The sequence below is a fragment of the Sardina pilchardus genome, chromosome 6, assembly GCF_963854185.1.
Source record: "Sardina pilchardus chromosome 6, fSarPil1.1, whole genome shotgun sequence".
NCBI lineage: Eukaryota > Metazoa > Chordata > Actinopteri > Clupeiformes > Clupeidae > Sardina > Sardina pilchardus.
This window is the reverse complement of record NC_084999.1, coordinates 5,835,778-5,843,019: the sequence shown is the minus strand read 5'-3', so window position 1 is coordinate 5,843,019 and position 7,242 is coordinate 5,835,778. Positions and strand designations below refer to the sequence as shown.

Sequence of the window (7,242 nt, the reverse complement as noted above, 5' to 3'; positions counted from 1 at the left end):
CAACAGGCCACAACAGGCCCACAGAGAAGGAGGGAATAAGAGAGAGAGGGAGAAAGAAGGAGGGAATAAGAGAGAGAGATAGAGAGAAGAGAGAGAAGGACGGAAAGGAGAGAGAGGGGAGGAGGGAATAGGAGATATAGAGAACGAAGAAGGGAAAGGAGAGAATGAGAGAGAGAGAGAGCTTAGAGGGATGAGTAAAAGATCAAAAAGTCGAAAGGGGACATCAAAAGAGCGGAAGAAAGGAATGATCTAGAAGGCAGTGAAGACTGAGAATAGGAACATGCAGAGATAGGGAAGAGAGACAGACCAAAGAGAGATGGAACAGAAGGAAGAGAGAAAAGAGGGGCGAGTGGGGGGTGATGAACAAAGTGAGAGGAAGGGAGGGTGCATATGAAAGAGAGGTAGAAAGAGGGGAGACGGAGGAAAAGAGAATAGAGAAAGTGAGGCAGAGAGAATGAGAGAGGTAGAGAGGGAGAGAGAGAGGGAGAGAGGAGGAGGACAAGAGAGAGAGAGAGAGAGAGAGAGAGAGAGAGAGAGAGAGGAGAGAGAGAGAGCCCAGTGAGATTCCACTGAACTGATCAGCACTCTGATTGCTGTGGAGCAGAGCTGCAGTTAGAGTGTTAGAGTACACACACACACACACAGGAGCTGAACTCAACTAGCCACTGAGCTCATGTGGGGCCGTGCTGGAGGTTGAGTTTAAGTGTGTGTGTGTGTGTGTGCGTGTGTGCGCACGCACATGAAGTGAGCGAGAAGCACAGAAAAATGTTGAGCACTGTGGTGTGTGTGTGTGACTGTGTCTTATCTGATGGATCTGTGTTCGTTTTTTTTGTCCATACCAACTGTTGCAAAACACTGCCCCAGTTTCCAACTCCGAACTTCGTCTCTGCTGAGAAACCGGCACCTTTATTTTCTGCTGCTGTGTGTGTGTGTGTGTTTGTGTGTGTGTGTTTCAACCAACAAAGGCAGAACTTGTTTTCACAGATATTTTTCCTGGTCTCTCTGTCTAGTATCATCTAGGGCTTACATACTGTACACACACACACACACACACACACACACACACACACACACACACACACACACACACACACACACATCATCATCATCAGGGTGGTGTGCTGCCTTTGTTTGTTAAAATGTTTATGGGGTTGCTATGGTATTAAGTGCATGGCCTTCACACATGTGTGTGTTTGCATAATACACAGGGCTTTGACTGATGGATGGCTGCCTGTCAGAGAGAGAGATAGAGGGAGAGAGAGTGGGGGGGGCACATACACACACTCTCACACACATACACACACTGTGTGTTGCAGAGGGTACAATCCTTCATCCTTGAAAGGTGAAAGATGAGCGCTACATTGGGAATTCCAGACAGAATGCAACATGTTACACACACACACACACACAACACACACACACACACACACGCACACACACACACACACACACACGCACACACACACACACACACACACACACACACACACAGAAGCCCATTATATTACATGCATTAGCCCTTACGTTGCAAGAGTGAATGGCTCGGCACAGGGAGGCCGAGGAAACGGGTCAGAGATGAGTTAGGGAGAGATTGAGATGGATGAAGCTTTTTCTCTCTCTCTCTCTCTCTCCCTCTCTCTCTCTCTCCCCCTCTCTCTCCACCTCCCTCCCTCTCTCTCTCTCTCTCCCTCTGTCTCCCTCTCTCTCTGTCTCTCTCCACCTCCCTCTCTCTCTCTCTCTCTCTCTCTCTCTCTCTCTCCACCTCTCTCCCCCCCCCCCCCCTCTCTCTCTCTCTCTCTCTCGCAGGTCTGGGCCTTGCCCTGATGATGAGCCTGTCCGTTGGCTGATTTAGCCGCTAATGCTGGCCTGTTAGCCGCTAATGTGGCCCTGCACAGACCAGTGTCCTCTTGTCCTTGGCCTCTGGCTGGAGAGGAGGAGGGGTGGGGGGGGGGGGGGGGGTTAGATGGCAGATAGTGTCCTCTTAAATACAGACAGAACATTCTAGAAGAGAGTAGAGGAGCGCTGTGGAGTGGGATGGTGTGCTGCCTGGGAGGCAGTAGCTGTGGGTTATTTGCCATCACAAGATCATTTTTCACCCTTACGGGGCTGCCCAGGGGAGTGTGTGTGTGTGTGTGTGTGTGTGTGTGTGTGTGTGTGTGTGTGTGAGAGAGAGAGATATGAAGGCCTCTCTGACCTGAGTCCTGGTTGGCAGAGATATTGCATGTCCCAAGGTCATAAGTGCCTTCATCTGTTTTGATCAAATTGCTGCTGTTATTTCTGGCTAGGAATGAAGATATGTGATTTGGTGTGTGTGTGTGTGTGTAGATATGTGATTTGGTGTGTGTGTTTGTGTGCGTGTTTGTGTGTGTGTGTGTGTTTGTGTGTGTGTAAAGCAGGATCTGAGAAGAAAGATATATTTTCTGGTGCTTTCTCTTTCTCTCTCTCTATATAGCTCTCTCTCTTTCTCTCTCTGTCCCTTTCTATATGTATATATATATATGTATATATATATACATACATACATACATACATACACACACACATACATACACACACATATGTATGTGTTTGTGTGTGTGTGTGTGTGTGTGTTGATGACATCTTAAACCCATGGTTTCTATCTAGCCACTCTCTTCTCCTAGGGAGACGAATGTTTGAATAACCCCAGTGAGATGATTTATGCCACTGTCAGTATGAACATCTGTTTATTGGTTTGTCTTCTGTGTCGTGTTAGTTGTACACACAGATGTGTGTGTGTGTGTGTGTGTGTGTGTGTGTGTGTGTGTGAGTAGGTATATACATGCATTTTCAGGTGGCTATGCGTATCATGCTTTTGTTTGTATCTAATTATTGACTATTAAAAGGTGGTGGTCATCTAAGTTCATTGTGTATCTGTGTGTGTGTTAGAATGCGATGCCACCACATGCCCTTCTATAAAGCAGTGGAGAATGTGGTAGGTCACTAGTCTTGAGCATCTTCTCCAACGGCAGTCTTTTTTTTGATGTGTTCCAGAAAAAGCAGAGAACCAAAGAGCTGTCAGCACTCTTCCACTCCTACAACCCCTACGATCATAAGGTAAGCTCTCTCCTCCTCCTCCTCCTCCTCCTCCTCCTCTTCCTCTTCCTCTTCCTCCTCCTCCTCCTCTTCCTCCACATCTTCCTCTTCCTACTCCTCTTCCACTCCTACAACCCCTGCGATCATAAGGTAAGCTCTCTCTCCTTCTCCTCCTCTTCCTCCTCCTCATCCTCCTCCTCTTCCTCTTCCTCCACCCCGGCTCGCTCCCTCACAGGCTAGTCTTGTGGCTGTGTCCATGGAGCATCTCTGGAGCTTACTGGTCATCATGCTGGTCTGGGAGGGGTTGGACCAAAGCCTACCTTACACTGACGAGATTTGGGAAAGATTCTTGAAAGATTGTAGTCTTTTTAGTAAAGCTTGAATGAGGGGCATTAGTTAAAAGACTACAAGAATCTTGTCAGTGATCTTTCCCAAAATCTTGTCAGTGTAAGGTAGGCTTAAGGTGTAGGTGTTATTGGCCTATGCAGATTACACGTTTTTTGTCCTCCACAAAGCTCTTTTATGATTGACCAAAGTTTAGAGCCCCGTCACTTTTAAAAAGCCCACTGGCTGTCTGGCGCACGTCGACGGCAACCCTTCTTCTGTCTCTCGAGCGTCAAATTCTTAGACGCAAATGTCGCCGCCGGCAAGCAGAAGAAAGTGCCACCTCTCAGTGCAGCTGGAATGGGTCCTGCTCGGTGAAGAAGTGTTTATGCAGTGTTAACGTCATACCATACAGTAGTTCTCAAGCAGCAACAGTAACAATGTTGACCGTATGTTTATGCAGTGGTAACGTCTTACCATAGTTCTCAAGCAGGAACAGAAACAGATAAACAACAGAAGCTCTCTTTCTCTCTCTCTCTCTCACACACACACACACACACACACACACACACACACTGAGAGAAAGCAGGAGCGAGGCTGTTTTGATGTGTCATGAGTGATGGTATGACGTGCAGGGGAATTCTCTCGCGTTGTGATTGCTATTGATGTTATATAACAGAGTGACTGACTGTAGCCAGCAGGCTTTTATGGGGCTGCTGCTGACGCACTGCTTTTCACCCACTTGGGCCTGAGCATGCAGAGAAACAGAGCCTGTGTGTGTGTGTGTGTGTGTGTGTGTGTGTGTGTGTGTGTGTGTGTGTGTGTGTGTGTGTGTGTGTGTGTGTGTGTGTGTCCTGTAGTTCCCTCTTTTGGGAAGGATTTCCACAAGATTTGAAAAGTGTTTATGGAATGTGTAATGTTTTGCCCATTCATTCAAAAGACTGTTTGAGAAGTCAGGCAACGATGTTGGACAAGAAGGCCTGGCTCGCGATCACTCTTCTACTGTAGCGTGAAACTGAACTCGCCGTCTTGGACCTGGCTTTGTGTCTGGGATACAGTCAAGCTGGATCTGAAAGAGCTTCTCTGAGCCTTTTCAAAATAGATTGAAGCAAATAATTGTCCAAAATGCCTTGGTATATTGAAGCATTACGATTTCCTTGCGCTAACCCAAACCCAAACCTTGAAAAAAAAAAACAATTCCACCATTATCCCTCCACAAGCATGAACACTCTGTAAGGACATGTTGAAATGATATTTGGTGTGGAAGAACTTGACACACCATCAAAAGTCTTTGGGAGGAAGTAGAGCAGACATTGTGGGCCAGACCCTCTTGTCCAACACCAGTCAGTGCCGGCCCTCATGGATGCTTTTATGGGTGAATGGGCAAAACATCCCACAAACCATCCAAAATCATGTGTAAAGGCTTCCCACCCATCTGAGTGGAAACTGTTACTGTTGCAAAGGGGCAACCGATTCCATATTAGTACCTATGGGTTTTACAAAATGAATGCCACTGAACTTCCTGTGGGTATAATGGCAGGCCTCCCTCCTTTTGTTTATTATATGGTGCCGTTGTTTATCATATGGTGCCGTTGTTTATCATATAATGCCGTTGTTTGTAGCGCTGATGTCTAGGTATGCCTATCAGTCACCTGCACTCAATTCTCAAGTCATATTCACCTGGTTATTACCTCTATTCGTCTCTCTCCCTCTCTCTCAAATTCAAATTCAAAAGTTGCTTTATTGGCATGACTAATCAAACCTTGTATTGCCAAAGCAATTGGTACATGTAAAGGTAAGACATATCAGCAATTCCAGAGACAAAACATATACGTACGTATACTTTGAACTGATTTAGACATTTGCACATGCTACTTCACTGAGATGTGTGAACAATAGTACAGAACTGCAATAGCACAACAGTAATAGAACAATTTCTCTCTCTCTTTCTCTCTCTCTCTCTCTCTCTCTCTCTCTCTTTATCTCTCTTGACCCTCTGTTCCTTTCAGTCACACTCTTTGTTGTTATCCCTTCTCCCTTTATAGCAATGCTGTCTCTCAGTCTCTCCTCCTCCCTCTCTCTTCCTCCCTCCCTCTCTCTCTCTCTCCATCACACACTCAGCCTGTCAGGACTGACAGCTTCTGCTTTGAGAGTGTCCTTCCCTTTGAGCTGAGACAGTCTGTTCTGTGTGCTCACGATGGTGGTAAACAGCCTAGTGATTGCTTCACAAACCACCACACACCCACGCAAACATGCTGACACCAAAACACTCTCACACAAACACACACACACACACACACACACACACACACACACACACACACACACACATCCTGCCTCTTCTTTATGAGCTATTTCTAAATAACCTACCTTGTGAACATCCTGTATTTTTCAGAGTATCACCATCACTGTTTCTGCCCTCCCGCCCACCCTCCCTCTCTCTCTCTCTCTCTCTCTCTCTCTCTCTCTCTCTCTCTCTCTCTCTCTCTCTCTATATCTCTATCTTTCATTCCTTCCGTCTTCTTTCTGAGTATGTCTAATTACTTGAGCTGGAGCAAGCTCACGGATTCCACCCACGTCTAACTTGGTGGCAAGAGAAGCTATCAAGACAAGAGATAGAGGTGTGTGTGTGTGTGTGTGTGTGTGTGTGTGTGTGTGTGTGTGTGTGTGTGTGTGTGTGTGTGTGTGTGTGTGTGAAAGAGAAAGGATTGTATGTGTGTGTGGTCAGCTAGGGTGCTCTGCCTGATCATTCAACCAAACCGCTGCTTATTCAAGTGCCTTTCTGACACACTTTCAATAAACCAGCCAAACCTCGGCTAAGCCAGAGACTGTACAAAATGGACGTAAACCTATTGTTTACATGAGAACATATTGAGAAGGAGGTAGGAGTTTCCAAACACAACAGTACACTGCCCCCACAGAGTGGCCAGTGGGAAGCCATTTAGCTCATTAGCCGACCGCTAGTCCATCTAGCGTCTACATCTAGCCCCTTTAAGGTCATCATCGCATTTACATGTAATAACTACAACCATCCAAAGGCTTTAACCAAGGTGGTCATTACCATCTGTCACTTTATTCTCCAAGTCTCTATCTCACACACACCGTTTTCCCTTCCTGGTTACCATGGTAATCACACAAGCTAGAAAGCGTCTCCTTGTGTTGTTGTCCACAGGTTTGAGCTGTGGCTGAATGAACACTTCAGAGAGCTCAATTGGCTAACCTGTGTGTTCTCTTGACAACTGAACAGAGCAGGGGAGATTATAGCACTCCACATTACCTCTACGTTTACTCCACCGTAACTCCACATTACCTGTACGCGACGCGACATGAAAAAAAAATAGAACTCCATTGTTTTTAATGGAGAAACGTCTGTTGCGCGGTAGCCACACAGGGATAGAAAACTGTTCTAAAATCCTGCGCGTCAAGCCCACACCGCTGAACGCCGTGTCCGGTGGGCACCGGCCTTTACTCCAAATTACCTCCACCTTACAGTAACTCCACTGTAACGCCACCTTACAGGAACTCCATCGTAACTCCACCGTAATTCCACCTTAACTCCACCTTTACTCCAAATTACCTCCACCTTACAGTAACTCCACTGTAATGCCACCTTACAGTAACTCCACAATAACTCCACCTTTACTCTACCTTTACTCCACCTTAATTCTACATTTCCTCCACCTTTACTCTACCTTTACTCCACCTTAATTCTACATTTCCTCCACCTTTCCTCCACCTTAATTCTACATTTCCTCCACCTTAACGTCACATGAGCTCCACATATATTCTGCATTAACTCCAACACTAAATTACTCTCCGTCTTGCACAACATGCTTTTTTGAAAGAAAGTTAAAAGAAACAAAA

At 46.2% G+C, this 7,242-nt stretch overlaps 1 protein-coding gene across 1 annotated transcript in view; it reads left to right on the top strand.

The window, feature by feature from the left end:
- Positions 1-7,242, top strand: part of cdkal1 (CDK5 regulatory subunit associated protein 1-like 1) — a 257,811-nt gene that overhangs the window by 201,964 nt on the left and 48,605 nt on the right. Inside the window, exon 14 of the mRNA XM_062537922.1 lies at positions 3,013-3,075. Within this exon, the coding sequence (XP_062393906.1) occupies positions 3,013-3,075 (63 nt within the window). The remainder of the gene's footprint in view (positions 1-3,012; positions 3,076-7,242) is intronic.